This window comes from Microtus ochrogaster, chromosome 16, assembly GCF_000317375.1.
Source record: "Microtus ochrogaster isolate Prairie Vole_2 chromosome 16, MicOch1.0, whole genome shotgun sequence".
NCBI lineage: Eukaryota > Metazoa > Chordata > Mammalia > Rodentia > Cricetidae > Microtus > Microtus ochrogaster.
The window spans coordinates 54,468,330-54,485,889 of NC_022018.1; the positions used below are offsets into that span (position 1 = coordinate 54,468,330).

The 17,560-nt window shown below is 50.0% G+C and overlaps 1 protein-coding gene across 1 annotated transcript; it reads right to left on the bottom strand.

Moving 5' to 3' along the window:
• Positions 1–5,837: 5,837 nt before the first annotated feature.
• Msx2 (msh homeobox 2) lies at positions 5,838–10,910 on the bottom strand. The gene is made up of 2 exons (XM_005355189.2): positions 10,532–10,910; positions 5,838–6,769 (listed from the first exon to the last, which is right to left on the bottom strand). Exons 1-2 carry the CDS (start codon positions 10,908–10,910, stop codon positions 6,345–6,347), a joined length of 804 nt encoding a protein of 267 aa, XP_005355246.1. The 3' UTR covers positions 5,838–6,344.
• Between the last annotated feature and the right edge of the window lie 6,650 nt (positions 10,911–17,560).

Below are 17,560 nucleotides of genomic sequence, written 5' to 3' on the forward strand. Positions count from 1 at the left end.
GATTTCTGTGAGTTAACAGAATAGGGGCTGGAGGGGAATGGACAGCAGCTAGGTGTCCTAGAACTTTAGGCAGGGGACCCAGGGCTTCCGTCTGTGGCTAGCTCTTTCCCCTGCTCAGTTCGTGCCTGGGGCTCCCTGGGACTCATCTGGAAAACGAGCCCAAGCGTTCTTGCTTCACAAACAGCAGGCCACAGACAGGCACCTGAGGGCTGGAGAAGTGCCTGGTCAGCGCACCACCATGAGGAAGGGAGGTGGAGGCAAATCTCCGGCCTCTGGGAGGCGCTATTGTCTCATGTTTTCCTCCAGCCGCCGTAGCTGGTGTGATGGGTGGCAAGATTTCACCCCTGTTGCTTGTCTTGATCACCTCGGGCAAAACTAACACCCGACCTAAGCCCCATTCCCTGAAAGGAGAAGATGAATGTAAGTCTCTGAGTATCAGAGCCTGCCCCTTGGGGAGCGCTCAACCGGGGCGGTGGTGGTGGGGGTGTCCTCTGCGCGGCTTGCTCCCTTGAGATTTGAAGTTTAACGATGGGGTGGGCGCGGGGTCGAGGTTACCTGGTCGCCTGGGATCTACTGGGCCAGAGGAGCGGGCTGAGCCCGGTGTCAGTGCACATTTATTGATGGCAGGTATTTGGGGAGTAATTGAGCGCGGCGGCGAGCCGGGGGCGAGAATGGGCCTCCACGAGCAATTAAATGTGATTAGGCTGAGACCTTCGGGATCCAGCTGGGTGATTGATAACCGGGCTGCATTCCTGCCCGGCTCGCGACTTCAAACGGGCGGCTGGCTGCGGGAGGGGCGGGAGGGGCCTCGCTCCCGGACTCCGTCCTTCTGGCCCCGAGTCCTGGCCCCTTCCCGCGCCAGGGTCGATCAGAGGCTGGCTAGCCAGGTGCAGCCCCCAAGAGAGAGCGTAGAGCAGAATCGAGCCACCCTACGCTGAGTGAGCAGCTCCGGACCGCGACATCCGCCTGTTCCGAGCTGCTGGGACAGAAGGAAAACTGGAAGCAAGAAGAGGGCAAGAGGAGAGGGTGGAGATGGTACTAATTTAGAAAACGAGGGTGTGGGAAACTCTGGGAGAGCTACGCGGGAGGAATGACATCTGTAAGGAGGAGGGAAGAAAAGAGAGGGAGGGAGAAGTTACCAGGATGAGTGCATTCAAAACAAATCGGAGACAGGAAAAATTAACGAGACATAAGGTGGGATGGGCGTGAAAAATAAAGGAGGGGAATATTATAAAGAAGGAGGGGGAAAGAGTGGGAGAGGAACAGAAGACGTGAAAGGGAAATAAGACAAAAGAACGAGGAAGAAGGAAGCCAAGAGTCAGATCGATGGCAGGGCGACAGACCTGGGTCTCGGCTTGTCCTTCATCCCAGCCCTTTCCCCCAGTTCCTGCCTCACCCCAGCAAATTCTATGCCCGACATCAAGCACTCTCTGGTGCCCGGGCCATCCGGGCACTTGCTTGGCCCAGACCAAGACATCAGGTTTGCTCTGCACCCTTGAAGGCTGGATGAGGGGCGACCCCACCCTAAGCTCGGAATGAGCACTGGACCCCCCTGAGCCTCCAAGCCTGGCCTCATAAGTCATAAATCACAAGTTGAGGTGCCCAGGGTTCCCTTGCTGTTGCTGGGATCTCAGCGTCTGGGGAGCCAGGGAACAGCTTCTGTCTGTGTTAACTTCACCGACAGGTCAAAACAGCATGAAAGAAATCAGGGAATGTCGTCTGCAGGAGCTGAAACTCTGAAAACCCCCCTCCACCCTCATATGCTTCAATATTAAAAAAAAAAAAACCCTAGGAGCTTCAGACACTGTATTAATTAGTGCAACCACCCATGAAAAGTTGGGTTTAGAGCGGCATTCTTTGCCCTGTGTGAAAAACCAAGTCTAATAAACAATTGTTAAGTTGGCCTGTTGCCGCTGGTAAATTACATAGCATTAAAAAAATAATGCTTTTCATATTAAGCACTAATTAAAGGTTGGGACAGCTTTAAAATAAGAGAGGGAGGGGGGAAATCAAAGAAAATATAAAACTGTTCTTTCAAGAGTTATGGGAGGTTAATAAAGTATGTCTGTTAGACTAGGTCTGCTTTGCCCCCAGCTACAGCCAAGCTGGAGCCACCACAATTGGGTCTCAATAAGATAATGATATTCCTTTCTCTGCTATTAAAAGCCTCCCAGTGCAAACTTAAAATGATTTATTTAATTTAGGAAATTATGAGGTGTAACTTCAAAGCTTGAGCCGTTAGTAATGGAAAATACCAGGTTGTTTAAAATTATAATAATAATTGTTTGGAGGACTCAGGACATCAAAGTGTTTTCCTCCACAAATGCAGTGAGGTTGGAGGAGGTTGGAAAAGTCAGAGGTGTATGGAGTTTGGATTCGGCTATTAGGACCTTATCGGGGCAGTATTGAGAGTCAGCAGCGAGTCCTCCGCTCTGCTTTGAAGCGGGCTATTCCAGAAAGCCATTTTACTGCTGTTCATTTTGTTCCGGGAGGGTGGAGGGAGAGGGTGTCTGGGGTGAGGGGCGGGTAACGGGGCCTGGAGGTTGACAGGAGCCTTTTCCTCCTTGCCGTGACTACTTTATTTCATTAAAGCGGCCTGTACCATCACCAATCTTGGATTTTTTTGTTGTTCTTACATGAAAGGGGAAGCAGGCACAATCGACTTCCCCAACCAGGCCCTGTGATTTTGGGGAGGGTGTGTGTGTGTGTGACGTGGGTTCCTTTATAAATGAGGTTTATGCTTATTTCCAGCCCAGCGGTGGAAAAGGAATGGGGGTGGAGCAATGGCCTCTCCAACCCGTGGCAAATGAGAGGCTTTCATAGCAAAGAATGGCCGTGGGAGTTTTCATTCGGTCAGACAAGGTTGCGCTCAAAGGCAGGCATCCTCTTTTCAGTCGGGTCAGGCAGACGTTTCGCCAGCTCCCGCTCTCAGCCAGGCCTCCACGGCCTACCTCCTACGGCCCCTGCCCCCGCGTCACCAAAGCAGGACCGAGAGGGGGAGGGGCGGGCTGGGTCCCCAGGGCGGGTGGAGATGCCCTGCGGAAGCCCCTCAGCAATGAGGGACCGGAGTTGGTGCAGAACTCCAAAGCTGGCCCTTCAGATACCCGCCGGCTTTCTGAGCGCGTCCTTCTAGGCCACCTCTTCGGTCACCACCTCCTCAGCTCACCCTTCAACTGGATTCCCCAGCCATCGCTGTCATCTGTGACCTCAGCGAGCTACCTCTCCGGGCATCAGTTTTCCCGACTGTCTGTGACCTCACCGAAGGATGTGTGCCGAACACTGGGTCAAGAAAGGCGCCCCCATCGACCCTAAATACTGGCTCCTCAGCTCCATAAATGCAAACTCCTGTCCTTTTTCCCCTGTTTTAAAAAGCAAAGCGTTTGTTGTTGTTGTTTTGTTTTGGTGAAAGCATTCAAGTAGGGAAGGGCAGGTGTATTCGTGTGCCAGGTTACTGGCAGTCGATGCAAGGATGACCAAAGACTTCTCAGAAGTACCTGGAGTTTAAATTTCCCATAGTCTCTGCGGGTGTGGGTCCGGGGCCAGGGAAGGTCTTCTAGCCTTCTCAGGCTGCCAGAGGTATTCTCTGAAATACCCTGTGCGAAGGACCAGGCCTGACAGAGGTGAGACCCAACCTAGACAAGAGGGGGTAAGCCGCCCAGAGCACAGGGCATGTCTGCCCCCCCCCCCCGCCATCCTCAGTGGGAAAAGCCTGTCCACTCAGAAGCACTGAACCCCGTTAACTTTTGAGCCAGATCAACCCTTCATGGCTTCTCATTCTGAGTATTGCATCTGGAGTCACGTACGTGGTGCCCAGGCAGCCAGAGTCCAGTTTACCCCACTTGTCTGACCAGGTTCTTGGAATCAAACTCCGGACTTAATACCTTACCTCCGGAGGCAAGCTGAGCCTTAACCCAGAGGCCGGTGTCTCCAGGTCCCCACCCAGCTATCACCGCCCGAGGTTACCGGTCCATGAGGCGCCGGAAAGGAAGCAGGGTGGACAGGGTAATTAGGGACCCCTTGGCAGCTGATGACGAAACCAGGAAGGGCTTTGGACTTTGGGAAATGCATCTCTTAAATACGTGTGGCAGATTCCTGTCTGGAATTTTGGACTTCGGGGAGCAAAAGGCCGAAAGAGAAGGAGAAGCGCGCATTTTGGTGGCCCTGGGACCCGTCCGCGGCTCAGCTGAGGGCGATAACCAGGCGGCAGGACGCCAACCTCCAACTTCCAGCCTTTGCAGGATAGGTTTGGATCTAAGGAAAGGGGCCCAGCCACCATGACCATGATGAGCCTCGGGCTCACAAACATGGATTTTCGGGTGCTACCTCCAAGGTGAGTACCATGCACTGGCAATTCCCGGAAAGCGCCCCACTCTCTACCACACAGTCCTACACTGCGTTCTTAAGCCCCTCATCTGTGTTCCCAAGGTGACAGAAGCATCTGGGGGGGGGGGGACGAAAGGCATCTCCAGCACAACAGAAAGCTGAGTTTTAAATCCTCTTCAGTCTTCCCCCACCTTTATTCTGATTTTTATCACTATGCCTCAAACCCCAAGCCTGAAGCAGGGAGGGCATCTAAGTTCTTTGGGGATAGGTGGGCTGGGTCGCCCTCTTCAAATAGAAAATTGTGCTCATTTGGGGTCCATCTCCGTGAGAGACAACAGTACAGGGAACCCCGACCCACAACCCCTCCCCCGCATCCTTTTCAGGCTTCTCAACCCCGCGAGCTCTTTCGTCCTACCAGCACAGAGCGAGCGGTAAAAGCCTCAAATTCAGTTGTTTCGGTGGCTGCAAACTTCCAAGTTCAAGATTTTCCCAGGGCCATCTACAGACTAGGAGGAGTCTGGGGAGCACTGCTTCACCACTTTGAAAAACTCATCTTTAAAGCAGCATGATAAACTTTGAATGGTGATTTCAACAGCTTCTCCCTGAGCTATACAGGCTGCCAACAGATTATTTCCAAGTGTCCCAGGACCTGCGGCTGACTTCTCTAGCACCCAAATTTGGTCACAACTCGATCTGATTTACATTAATGGAGGAATTAAAAGTGCCAGCTCCCCCCCCCCCTTATCTGGATGCCTCTCCCCCAATCTAGCTAAGAATAGAATACTTTTTAAAAAATAACTGTGAGTTGGGACAGACTTTACTGCAATAAAACATTTTAATTTAATTCAGAGTAAGAGATAAGAAATAACTCTTCAATAAAATATATAAAATTATACAAGATACCCTTTTGATGGGCTAAAAATATACTGGAAGAGATGGACAGGACGGTAAATACCAAGGAGCCGACTGTGTTGTCTGACAACATTTCAGCAAGTCCATAAGACAGCTTCACCCTCTGCCCCCAACATGTTAGAGCATGTAAACTTCCCTAATAAGTTTAGCACATACAGTAAGCACACACAACGAAACCATGTTTTTTTTTTCCCTTCCTGATTCTATGGATTGTTGAAGAACATTGAAAATATAGAAAACTGTTACAAGACACTGGTTTTTAAGCAGACCATTACGATATCCTCCCCCAATCACCTCTGCAACGTGAGGACTGGTGGACTGAGCATTTCACAGAAATCAGTTCTTCCAAACACGCTTTACCCTTTAAACCCTTTCTAAGGCCAATTACCTGGACCGGAGTAAAGACAGACCTGACTGGAGTTAGGAAGGTTTCCTATTAGCAACCTGACCCTGAGGAATTCTCAGGGTTATTCTGAGCCTCCTCTCACTGACCTTAATAAAACAGAAAAGAGTTACTATGGAGAAAAGGAAGGAAAATAGGATCGTATGCACATCAAGGGATCGTCCTTATGCACATAAAAGGCAAACATGGTACACACCTCCCTTCCTTTGCAAGTATCTACCTGAATCTAATTCTTATATGCTCTGTGCCTACTTCTGGTATGCTTTCCATAAGAAGGTCCACCATCCTCTCAAATTCTAGCAAATTCTGCAAATAATCTCTTTCCCTTTAAGAAAATGTAGCAAACTTAACACAGTATCTTAAGAAGATGCTATCTAGAAAAACGGATAAATGTATATATAAATTTTGCCTTTCAAAATAACTTGAATTTTTACATCTGGCATATAAAAATGTCTTATATTTTATTATATATTTATACATAAAAACTAGCAGAGCCAATATTTGTGAGAGGAAAGGGGGGCATCTGGAAGATTATGAAAACAAAACAGGTCTTGGTGCCTCTCACCTAAATAACAAAGTCACTCTGTGGCTTAGGGTGGCGATGCAAGGTTTGTGTTCAGGAGCTGGACTGGCACCACCTTCTAGGAGAGGGAGGGGAATGCTTTCATGCAAACATCCATCCCGGAGTCTATCCATTTGGTCTTCTTTAGGATAGATGATACATGCCATATCCAACCGGCGTGGCATAGAGTCCAACAGGCGGGATGGGAAGCACAGGTCTATGGAAGGGGTAGGATGCTCCATAAATGGATGCTGCTTGCAGGGGAGAGTTGATGGGGAAGGGCAGACTGAAGCCTGAGGGCAGCATAGGTTTGGCAGCCATTTTCAGCTTTTCCAGTTCCGCCTCCTGCAGTCTTTTCGCCTTAGCCCTTCGGTTCTGGAACCAGATTTTGACCTGGGTTTCTGTAAGGTTCAGAGAGCTGGAGAACTCGGCCCGCTCTGCAATGGAGAGGTACTGTTTCTGGCGGAACTTGCGCTCCAGGGCTAGAAGCTGGGAGGTGGTGAAGGGCGTGCGTGGCTTCCGGTTGGTCTTGTGTTTCCTCAGGGTGCAGGTTGTGGGGCTCATGTGTCCTAAAGAACAGAGAGGGGAACCAATTAGCAACTGTGCCATTCTCTCCTCTCTTAAGAGAACACATAAACCTTGGCTCATTATCCAAAAAGGTACCTTTGTCAAATCTGTGTGTGCGTGTGTGTGTGTGTGTGTGTAGTAGTTAGAGTGGAAAAGGACCACATTTAAATGGTAGTTGCTATATTTTTATATCAGCTTGAGTAATGTGGTCATGAAACTTTTTATATGGAAAACATATTGCACTGCAGAAAATGGAACTAGAAACCACGACTAAAGCCGTCTGTAAGTCACAGGAGCTGAGCATTATCTAAGACATAAAACTTCCTCAGAATTCAATCTCTTATCTTTAAAATGGGGGCCTGAACTCATGCCTGTTCTCACTGATACGATGCACACATCAGGAGGAAAACGAAAAGGGTGCTAGATGCTGGGTCAGCCTTGGACCGCTCTCTGAACCAGAGAAGCTGGCTTGCACCAGCCTGTTTATGAAGGATAATCATGGAGATAAGGCCTGCGGTATTATAATAGCATCCACGGATGGACAGGCAGATCTAAGCAATAAACAACCACACAGCTGTCACTGCATCCACCCTACAGATTATAAAACCCCAACATCATTTTACAGATCTGGATGTGGGATCCGTTTCTTGGCTGTGTGCTTTGGCAGTATAAACTTTACTAAGAAGGAGGTGTGTGGGAGAAATTAGCTGGCTCATAAATGGACATGTCAAGAGAAATCCCTCTGCCTCTGAACTCTGAGCCCCTGACGATGGCATCTTTGTCTCTTTCATCCATTCCATGGTTTAGGGCAAATGTGTAAATGATTATTTTGTTGTTGGAGTTTAGAAGTGGGGAATAACAAGCAAAATAAAGACCTGGCCACAGCGTCCAGACTCCGTTTAAAATGGGCTGTTATAGGAAACACAAGCATGGGGCCTAAAGGTGACTCCACAGCAGCCACTCAACTCATTCTGGTCTTGTTTCCCTCCGGGCTAGGGGGAGGAGTGTAAAGTGACGAGAATAGAATAGAATGTTAAACAATTATTTTTCTACTTTTGGCATTTACAAGTTATTCTAATTTTTCTAATGTAGCCGGGCTGGTAACTCCTGTGTCTTCACAGGGGAATGTAACATTTCTTGTTTAGTTACTTTGGTGGCCCAAAGAAGAATTTACACTTCATACTTGAGAGTGACACAGCGCAAGTCCCAACCCAGCCTCGGTCCCAGTGTCACGGTATTAGCCCGTCACTTTACAAAGTGGCAGCTTCTGCGGTCAGAAAACAGAAACCCCGGAGAAAACTGAATAAGAGAATTCAAAAAGGCCCTGCTTTTGCATATGCTAATCCATAAGCGAGCCTAGGGGAAGGGGCTCTCCTCACTCTCAAGCCGACAAACACCAAGGCTGCAATCCTGAGCTTCCCAAGCCTACCCAGGCTCCCTTCAGACTCCAAACTTCAAGGCACTCACTTGCTGCCAGTTCCCCAGAGGAGCTTTGAACCGGGTAGCTTGGGTCACTCTTGTTGTGGTGTGGAGAATTGCAAAGTCCAGGCCTTGAGGACTGTGCCTATGTGGCAAAGCCATGAAATGAGTATGTTCCCCTCACCCCTACCGTTTTATCAGCCAAAGAAAGCATGTGATCACACAAGGCAAACAACATTCAGCCTACTTTCTCCAAATAACAAAACCAGAACCAGGGTTGGTCAATCCCTCCAGCTCCTGCTCCCGCTCCCAGCTGATTCTCGATACTCCCTGGGCTCATCCTGCTGACACTCCCAGACCCCAAGTACCAAAAAGTCCTATGCTTTCAAATGAAACCTTCTCTGAGATCCCTGAGTTTCTTATAAAAAGCTATTATGGCAGACAGGGAGCACAGCCCACTGCAGAGAAGTTACAGGGCTGGTGGGGAAACTGCCCTACTAGATCCCCAGGCCTAAATATGCCAGATTTCTGACCTTTGGCCACCGTCCTGTTTTATGGCTGGAATCCTGGAAGTGCTGTGGGGCATTGCCCTAGGGCCTAGCAATACACAGGCACTCTAAATTTGTTAAACAAGTTAAGACTTTTCACCTTGTTGAGCCTCCATTTCAATGTCAATAAAATGGATAAATATTACTTATCCCTCGGGGTGGCTTGGAGGACTCGGTTTTGGAGGATCCAGAACGCCACTTAGGGGGTGATGAGCAAATGTTCCCAAGAGCTTTTCCAGGGGCCCAAACTGCTGATCCCTCTGAACCCTGCTAAGAGGTGTCCTCCTCTGTTAACAAGAGGCTCTCTACTGCCACACAAAGGAGATCAGATAAGATAATGTCGTGAAAAGCGCTGTGCAAACTTGAGTTAAATTCTTTAAGTCCTTAATCTCTGGGCCCTTTCAGCCTTTCAGAATTTCCAACAGGGTGGAGAGAGACTGCCAGAGGGGACAGCCACTGACGCCTGGGTCTACGGTCTTGTTTTGTTCACAAAATACCTTGTAGCTCTAGTCCCGAAGGCTGAAAGGGGAAAATGCAGGCAGCTTCTCTTCCAGCTGAGCTCGGAAAGTCCCTCCACAATCCTCCTTTCTCAACTCTCCCAAAGTTTAGTGAGGGGTACGGCACAGAAAAAAGGCAACAGAGCAGATAAATCTCAAAGGTCAAAAGATAAAACTAAACAAAGCTGCAGGGAGTGGGCCTGACAAATGGCAATAGTAAAAGGACCCAGGACCCTAAAAGGATGCTAAGCCTGGGAAGGCAGTCAACACAGACTCACTAGAGGTGGGGTGTTGGTGAAAAAGATCAGTATGGCCAGACCCCAGCGATAGAGGGACACAGAAAGCATGGACACCAGATCCCCATGCCCAGTGCAAGCATGGATGGTGGCCTGGGACAAGCAAGCGCAGTCTTCTTACAAGCAAAGCACTAACCACCATGTCCGAAGCCACAGGTGGCATGCCTCTGCCTGTACTCTGGGGTTCTACCAAGCAGCCAAACCCGGTGAACTCGTGGCCACCACACTGTATACTCTCAAGTTCTGAAGGAATGCTGGTAATTATCACTGTGAACCCAGAAGAGCCCGTGAGGGTCTGGCCCGAACTAACTAGCTGGCTGCAAAACTCAAAGCCTAATCAACAACAAACTAGAACACGGAGCAGCTTTCTTTCCGAATCAGTCTCTGCCGCCATCCCTTCGTAGGATCTGGCTTGGACACTGTAATTCGAAGAAAACCAACGATTTCCCCTCCACGTCTGGTTAACCTCCAATTGTCTTATCTTTATAGTGGGGCTCACTTCACAGGGACGCCTGTATATTTTGAACGTCAGTAAAACACATCTCGATACTCATTAGAGTATTAGAAGTCGATTCCAGCCCAGCGTGGTAGTGCCAAGTCAGTAATTACAGCACTTAAAAGCAGGAGGATGAATTCAAAACTATCCTGCGATACAGAGTTCGAGGCCAGCACGGCCCACAAGGGACCCTGTCTCAACGAAACAAAACAGTGACTCTCCCCTACTGCCCGGCAGGTACCATGATGGACAGTGAAACACAAACATGAAGAGTCCGGAGCAGGGGGCTAAGGACTGCAGACACCAACAACTGCGCTTTGGTTTTCAAATGCCAGCCAGCGCGCAGGTACCTTAGACTTCGCGCAGCTAGGGATTCTGGGATGCGGACCGCTCGCTGAACTGGGGTACCCAGGGGTAAGGAGCATCATCCTGTTAACACCCGTCCCCAGCCCCTCTGGGACCCCACGCGCGGATGCAGCCCCGAGTCCGGTCCCGGGCGCGCACTCACTGGGCGGAGGGGAATATCTGCCGGGCTCCTGTATCCACGCCGCTCCATCTTCGGAATTTTCCGACTTGACCGAGGCGGTCTCAAAGGGCTTGACGAGAGGCCCGGGACTGTGCGCTTCCCGGACGCCGTGTCCCGGCAGCAGCAGCGGCCGCAGGGCAGCGCCAGCCGAGGCGCAGTCGGGTGGCACCGCGGGTGACTCCTTGTGCGGCTTCTTGTCGGACATGAGCGCCTCCACGCTGAAGGGCAGGCTGGAGACCTTGACCCTGCGCTCCTCCACGCCGCCCTCGGCACCCCCAGGCCCCGGGCCCGGGCCGGCCAGCATCGCGGGGCCCTCCTCGTCTGACGAAAACAAGTCACTGCCTTTGGCCGGAGAAGCCATGACTTTCTGCGCCGTCTAGCTCTCGGCGCGCGACTCCGCTGGCAACTTGCAAGCCAAGACTCCAACTTTTGGGGGGGGAGCCGGCAGGGGCGCGCCGGGAGCCCAGCCCGTCCACGGAGGGGAAGTGGGAGACTCGGCTCAGCCAATTGGCGGCTGCTCTGCTCCTGACGCCACGGACGCTCGCTTCTGATTGGTTCTCTCTGGAGAGGCTGGGGCCCTCTACCCCACCCCACCCCGTTTGAAATAAATTAGGAGTTAATTACAGGAGCAGTCAGCAGAGTTGTTATTAGGCGATCCCTCAAGGGTTATAATCGCCCAAACTGAAAAGTCCAAGGCGTAATTAAAGCCGATTGTTTAAAGAGGAAGCTTGCCGAGTCCCATTTCTTCTGTCTTTTAACCCCTCTTTAAAGTGTACCTGGTGCCTATCCCACACGCTCCCGCCTGAGAACGGTGGAAATCCGCAGATGGCATTCCTGGAACTTTTATAACGCTCCTACTATGAGCCCAGGCTAGTGTAACTTTCTAACTATAGTGGAAAACAGTGGCCGGCATCTTTGCTAATGGAAATGATTTAGGCATGATGTTTAGAAGCATCTTGCCTTTGGAAAGTGTTCCAAGACATTAGCTGTTACTTTAACTCAATCCTCAAGAAAAGGGACTTAGGATAAGGGAGGCTGAGAGGTAGTCAAGGAATGCCCAACTAATCTCTCTCCTCTCCTCTCTTCCCTTTCTTTCCTTTCTTTTTCCTTTAAAACAGGCTCTTGTTCTCCAGCTTGGAGTAGCTTAGAAGTCGCTCACTATGTGGCCCATGGCCCAGGATGGTCACTTGCCGAGATCACCCTGGCCTCTTCCAGTGGCCAGTGTTGAGTGCTGCGATTGTAGGTGTGCTGGCGCACACCTGGCACCCATTGATTCCTAGTGGCTAATTTATACAAATGGTCTCCATTCCTTCCAGGACTAATTTTAGAAACTGAAAATGCGTGCACTTTTTTGCCCCCTAAATCTCCTCTCTAGGTCAGCGCAAATATGTGTTTTTTGAGCTTTTGTCTGCCATTGGGGTTCAAGTGCCAGCATTGCCTTGGGAGGGATGGGCAGGGAAGAAGGGCACTTGTGACACTTTGTGTCTTTATTCTTCCTACAAATCTTGGAAATAACAGGGTTCAAGTTTGCAAACTCCAAGCCTGAATATCTTTGGGAAAAGGACATCTCACCTGACTTGATTTTTTTTTTAAGCTGCATACCTACCCTTGCCCCACCCTAAATTGAGGATAGTCCTACAGCATGGGTGACCAGCTGCATCCAGGCACTGAAGAGTTTTGAGAAAGAGGCCTGGAATGGTTCTGAGCCCAGCCTGCAGCCAGCAGTAGCAGACAGATCGCTTCAAACGACACATTTCAGGCCTCGCAAGCTTTTTTCTATATCCAAAAGACCATCCCGTGGTGAGGGAAAGAGAATCCTGCTCATCCCAGGTCCAGAAACAGCTTCCTGATCAGTTCCTCCAGCACTGAAGGGAAGACCACTGTTTAAAACTGTTTAAACGGCCAAAGCTTGGCAGGTACCTTCCAGTTCAGGAGTTTAGAAACTTGACCTCCTAGACTTACAGAGCCTTAAATTCTTTTCAGGGGACTCTTCTGAAGCAGTGTTCTTCGCCCCAGACGTTTGCTGGAGCGAAAGGACCTGGTCTGAAAGGACCCAAGGGGAAAATAATCTTAGAAGACAAAAAGCCTTCACCAGATATTTTCAGTTCAGTTTTGGAAAAGCTTTTTAAAAGTTAAGTTCTAAACGATCTTCTGAAAAGAACCTTTGGAACTTTCTCCTACCACAAGATCTAAACACTTTGTTGTTGTCGTTGCTAAGACTGGAAGCCCAGAGAAAAGCCAGAAGACTATGACAGCTGTCTGGAGATGCGTACATTTTCCCTGGAGTCGTATCTGATGATAGGAATCTCAAATACAATACAGGTAAATCCAGATTAAGTTCCGTGTCTTCTCGATGTGTGGGGCAAGACGTGGGGTTATAGATTTTGGAAGCAAATCTAACATTCGTTTAGCCTTCAGCTGCCAAAGTGTACAGTAAAATAAAGTTCACATTTGAGTTAGGCTGAACACAGCCAATGCTTTATAAATAATCCCAAACCTCATCTTTAAAAACGTGTCCGTGTAGGGTCACAGGCTGATTCCTAGGAAGTTTAAAAAAGAAAAGGGGGATCAATTCCACTGAAATGCCTTTATTTTAATTCTGGCAGAGGAAAACCCAGGCTCTCCCTCACTATTTTGGGGGAAATGATAAGACTCAGAGAGAGATAGTGGAGAGAAAAGGAATATTTAGTATTGCTCTCCAGGGTGCCAAGCTCTGGCCAGGAACAGGACGCATGGCCAAGGAGACAGCTGGCGTTCCGCATCCCCAGGCCAGGCGCCTCCTCCCCAACTCTGCTAGGGTGGGGACCAGGGGCGTAAAGAGCCTGAACACGGAGTTCGCCCATCATGGAAAGCCCCAATCTACTGCAGAGTTTTGCATACCCTCCGAATATTTTATTCACATCTCCGTGGCTACGAAGTAAAGAGCAGTCATTCCTCCGGAAGGATCTTGTGGGAATTAGTTTTCAGTAGGCTTCATAAAGTGGTGGGTGTAGGGAATTAGTTTTGAAATAATCTTTAATATCAAAAGCATCATTTATTCAACTCTTTCTTTGTCTCAGGTATCCGAAAATAAGGAGCCATCACCGGCCTTCACCGACCCCCGAGACAGGTCCTTTCTAAAATTCCAGTCTGAAAAAGGTGCAGATTTGGGTGTCTTCCCAGAGCGGAGGACGGGCTTTTGACACCTCGGACACAGACACGCAGTAAACTTTTTAACTCCGGGGTGATTAGAATAATGTATATACAACTTTAATACTTGAAGCTGTTAAAGAGGAGTTCCAACTAGAATCCAGCCACCAAGAAGCGTCACCTTTACACCTTGCCCAAGAGCCTGAACTTGAGCAGAATATCATTTGCTTTTCAAACACATCACTACAGGCTGAGACTATATCTCTGTCTAACCATGGAAAAGCCTCGGAAGCTGCCCAATCATGCAAATAGGAGATGAGACACCCTCGAATTTCCCTTGGGCCTAAGCTTGCACGTTCCCGAGTTCCCCACACCCCTGATGGAAGTCGCAGGAGCCCGGACCCTACATGGAGCAGCCGCGGGAGCGCGCCCCGAACTCCAAGGTGAAGGCACTCGTTGCAAGCTGGGAAGCGCTGAGCACCGACCTGGGCGTTTGTAACCCCGAAGACGGATCGCGGGATCCCAGTGGCTAGGAGGGGCCGGGGGAGGGGCAGAGAAGGCTGTAGACGGGCCAGGGCTGCGGGTAGGCGCCAGGCGCGGGGAGATGAAAGGCGGGCTCCGGGGGAAGGGGCTGCGCCGGGTGACCGGCTCCAGCCGCGCCGGGCGCCCCGCCCCCGCTGCCCGGGGCAGAGGCGGCTGCCCGCGCCGGAGCCGCGTTAATTGCTCTCGGCCCGGCACTCAGCCTGCGCGGAGCCAGGACAACCTCGCTCCAGGAGGAATGACAATTCGCCCTAATGGGACAACCTCACTCCCGGAGGAGTGACAATTCCTTCTAATGGGCCGCTTGTTAGAGGCCTATTCTCCGAACCCGGGTATCAGAAGCGGGCAGACAAATGGGCGCCAAGGGCCGCCAGGAATTCCACCACTGCCCTCCACTCCGCGGACATTCGCTGTGTGACTTCGGGCAAAAGATGGCTCCTCTCGGAGCTCACTTTCCTCACCTGCGCGACGGGAAGAAGGGACAGGGCAGATCAAACCACCAACTGGGCAGACAAATCCCCAGGCAGCTGGAGCAACCCCCCCCCCTGAGAGTGACTCAGCAGGAAAATTGAAGTTGGATATTCAGGGTGGGAGCTGTGTTTCTTTAGCCCTTGTTCACTTGTTTAGGGCGCTTAACAAAAGGCTGCAGGGGAAGGGCTTTGACTACAGCCCTACCTAGATTACCGAAGGCTTCAGAGGAGGTGTTTTGTTGACTTCCTACCTGTTGAAGTTGAGTGGCAGGAAAGAGGGGGGCTTGGGAGGTCAGTCCCACCCTGTACCCCTGGAAGAAGCCCAGGACAAAAAAAGCTGCACCTCTGCCGGGCCTGGAGCCTGGAGGGAGAGTGGCCAGTCCTTGGAGGCTTCACTCCACATAGGCTCAAATGTGACCGTGGCCTAGAGGGAGTGAGCCCTCGTTCTGAGCCTTCGTAGACCTGTTCGCTAGCGGAATCCCTTCTTGCCCACTGCCTTCTCCATTTCCTCTTTCAGAACAGACCGATGACACATGCCTGGGATCCTAGAATGGAGGAAGGTGAGACAGGAGAATTGCTGCAAGTTCAAGCCCAGTTTGGGCTACGTGAGACCCCCCCTCCCATCTCCAAAAGCCTAAGGAGAAGGAAGCAATAACCCTTCTAGTGCATAACCTCCAGGCTTGCTGAGTGAGAAGTAACTACACCCCAGAGTATACAGCCTTGCCCCCAGCTTGGCAGAGCTGTTAGCTTTAAAAGGGATTGAGTCATGTACCCTTGTAAGACTGTGCAAGTCACCTTACCTTTGCAGCACCAGGGCTGTCGCTTGTAGTGTGGTAGCATTCTGCAGATGTCGGCTATCTCTCAAGTTGCTGTGCCTATGTGCTTCCCTCTCTCTCCTGCCGTTCCTCCTGGTAAGCAGTGATCCGTGCTGGAGGTCTTGCGCGCAGAGATGCACGACTGTTGAGCCCTGGTAGTAGGTACCTGTCTATGCAGAGATCTCACCCCATATCTCTAGGGAGACAGAAGACCAAAAGGAAAGCAAAAGAGGTTAGAAACAGCAGAGGTGTCTTCCAGCCCCTGGGCACAACTTCTGACAACTTTACCAGTCTCTGTCTGCATTGGACAGGAACAGTACTGCTGCTCAAATCTGTTTGCAAGTTAGTTTCCCACAAACTAGCAAACAAACAAACAATCGGGAACAAACCACAAACCACCTGAAAGGCAGTTCTAGGACAACATTGTGTCATTGCCGCCATGGGAAACCCGCTGGACCATTGAGGATGACACTTAGCGCATCTCATACAAACAAGTCTCAGCTCCCATTCTTTAGGCCAGAATAACTACCAGAATGGCCTTTGTAGTATTTTAGTGTTTGCTTTCCTTACTGGGCTACAACCCCAAGACAAGCTTTTTAGCTAGCTCAGTAAATGCCAGCTCCTTTCTTGTTTCTCAAACAACCCTGTGGTGTGGGGGCCCTTGTTCCTCCTCAGGAAGGAGAAAGCTAAAGCTTCATTCGAATTTTTTTTCTCATAACAAGTGGAGGAGATGTCAGTCAGGGTTTGGTTTCTGAAATTTATGTATCTCAGTTCCAAGGCAGCCTTGCTGCACAGGGAGAGGAGGATGCGACTAGAAGGGCTTGCAGCATTGAAGTATTTATGATTTCCACCCCCAGCTTAATAGACAGGCTGTTGAGTCTGAGAAGGGCTTAAATGACGAAAAGAGAACCCTGGTTTGTGGATTACCGGTGGCTTAATAGGAATCTCAAACATTTTATTCAGTTGTGTCTGCATTCTTTGGTATCAGAACAAAAGAAGGGAAAAGACATTTAGGGAGCTTTCTAATGGTCACAAAACACTTTTTAATTAAGTAAAATAGAATGCTGAAACAGTATGGTGACCCGCATCTGTAGCCCTAGCACTCAGAACGCTGAGGCAGGAGAATTTCCTTGAGATCTAGGCCAGTCTAAGTGTCCCAGCAAGACCCTACTTAATTTTTTAATTTGTTTTTTGTTTTTTTGAGATAGGGTTTCTATGTAGCTTTGGAGCCCATCCTGGAACTAGCTCTTGTAGACCAGGCTGGCCTTGAACTCACAGAGATCCACCTACCTCTGCTTCCTGAGTGCTGGGATTAAAGGCGTTTACCACCACTGCCTGGCTCCAACTTAAAATTTTTTAAAAAAATTCTATTCTAGTTGCTCTACCCCATATCCCTTGTTCTATTCTGAGAATGAAGGAGATTGGAAGTAGTTATTCTGAATGTTGTTAGTTATTTGTAGGTGAAGGGGTTGGAATATGGAGCTGGGCTCAGACGTGCTAGCCTTCAGGTCTCTTTGGATAGAAAGACCCCTAGGCTCTCTAATAGGATGGGGTGCATCTCAGCAGCAGAGAAGGCTCTGGGTTCCATCTGTGGAAACTACACACCTTGAACTTTGCATCATATCATGAGATGCTTTAGCGTGGCAGAGCTCTTTCCCAGTCAAGACTTCCCTTGCCTCCCAGTCACACCAAGGCAAGGGTATCTCATCCCTAACCTCCTTCCTTCCTCACTCTGTCTGCCCCCCCCCGAGGCAATTGCACCCCCCCTCAATTTGGTTCCACTTTTCCTGAGGTCATGGAAGGGTGGGACCTGAATTTGTCTTGTGTCTCCCTTCTTTGGGGACCTTCTCTGGTCCTGAATACAAAGTGATCTGATCAGAGGGAGGGTAGGACTTGCCATGAGGAAGGAAGCCAGCGCTGTGCCCAGTGTGCCTAGAAGAGTCCCAAGCACAGTGCAACAAATAAACATGGATTGGATCATCAAGTCAAGGTGGTGACTGAGCCTGCCCCAGGGAAGGAGTCTTTGCCCTCCCTGGTGTGAACCTGGAAGGAGGAGT